We start from the raw sequence: 870 nt of genomic DNA on the forward strand, positions 1-870 counted from the left end.
TATTGCTCCATTCTTTTTCTTTGGTGACACAGAGGTATTTGCCTCCCCTCTCTTCAATTATGAATTTTATTAACAACATGTTTGTCCCAAATATGTACAGAAGAAAAAAAGAATATGTAAAACCCATAATCCTCAACTTAATCTCAGTTCAACTTGGTAATGGATAAACAGAAGGTATTAAACTAATATACTGAACTATATTTCAGAAAGTAAATTCTGGGAGAAAGAAAGATAATTCTTGTGCTTCTAATGGGTTATCAAAATGTTTCCCACCATATTGAAATAAAAATTCAATGTTAACTGCATTACTTGTATGGGCTCCTGGATATAAGCAGCACTAACAATTTATTACAATTCTCAAAATTCGCTATTTATTATTTTGAAGCACCTAATATTCTCCCATAACAAAAGAGATTAAAATGAGATGTTAGTAATGCAATCCATTTCCTAGCATTTTGTGTGAACATACAAAGTTCCTAGACAGTTTTAGCAGACAGGTCATAAGTTTGGTGGTTTCCACCTTGGCAAAGGCTTTGTATATTAAAAGCAAAAATGTCTTTCTAAGTAGAAGGTTCTACTTAAAGAAACAAATAAATGCCCTTTTTCATGTGAATAATGATTCAATGTGAAATTAATTAACATAAACCATATGACAGGCAAAGATTAAAACAAGAAAAAGAGAAAAAAAAAAAAGATTAAAGAAACTGGCATTTTCTGAGAATAGTGAAAAGCCAGAGTCACATTAATTTCCTTTATCTACTTTCACTCTCATATCCTTGGTTAAGGGTAATTTTTTCTTTCTTATTTCTTCACACAGCTTGGCCATGTAAACCCACCACAGAGAGGTGACACAATGATATAGATGAACAC

At 31.5% G+C, this 870-nt stretch overlaps 1 protein-coding gene across 1 annotated transcript in view; it reads right to left on the reverse strand.

Moving 5' to 3' along the window:
- Nucleotides 1-712: 712 nt before the first annotated feature.
- The window catches only part of LOC110337975 (vesicle-associated membrane protein 7-like), a 970-nt gene continuing 812 nt past the window's right edge, over nt 713-870 (reverse strand). Inside the window, exon 2 of the mRNA XM_021221116.2 lies at nt 713-869. Coding sequence (XP_021076775.1) covers nt 802-869 — 68 coding nt within the window. The 3' untranslated portion in view covers nt 713-801. The remainder of the gene's footprint in view (nt 870) is intronic.

This window comes from Mus pahari, chromosome 21 (assembly GCF_900095145.1).
Source record: "Mus pahari chromosome 21, PAHARI_EIJ_v1.1, whole genome shotgun sequence".
In the NCBI taxonomy this organism is placed as follows: Eukaryota; Metazoa; Chordata; class Mammalia; order Rodentia; family Muridae; genus Mus; species Mus pahari.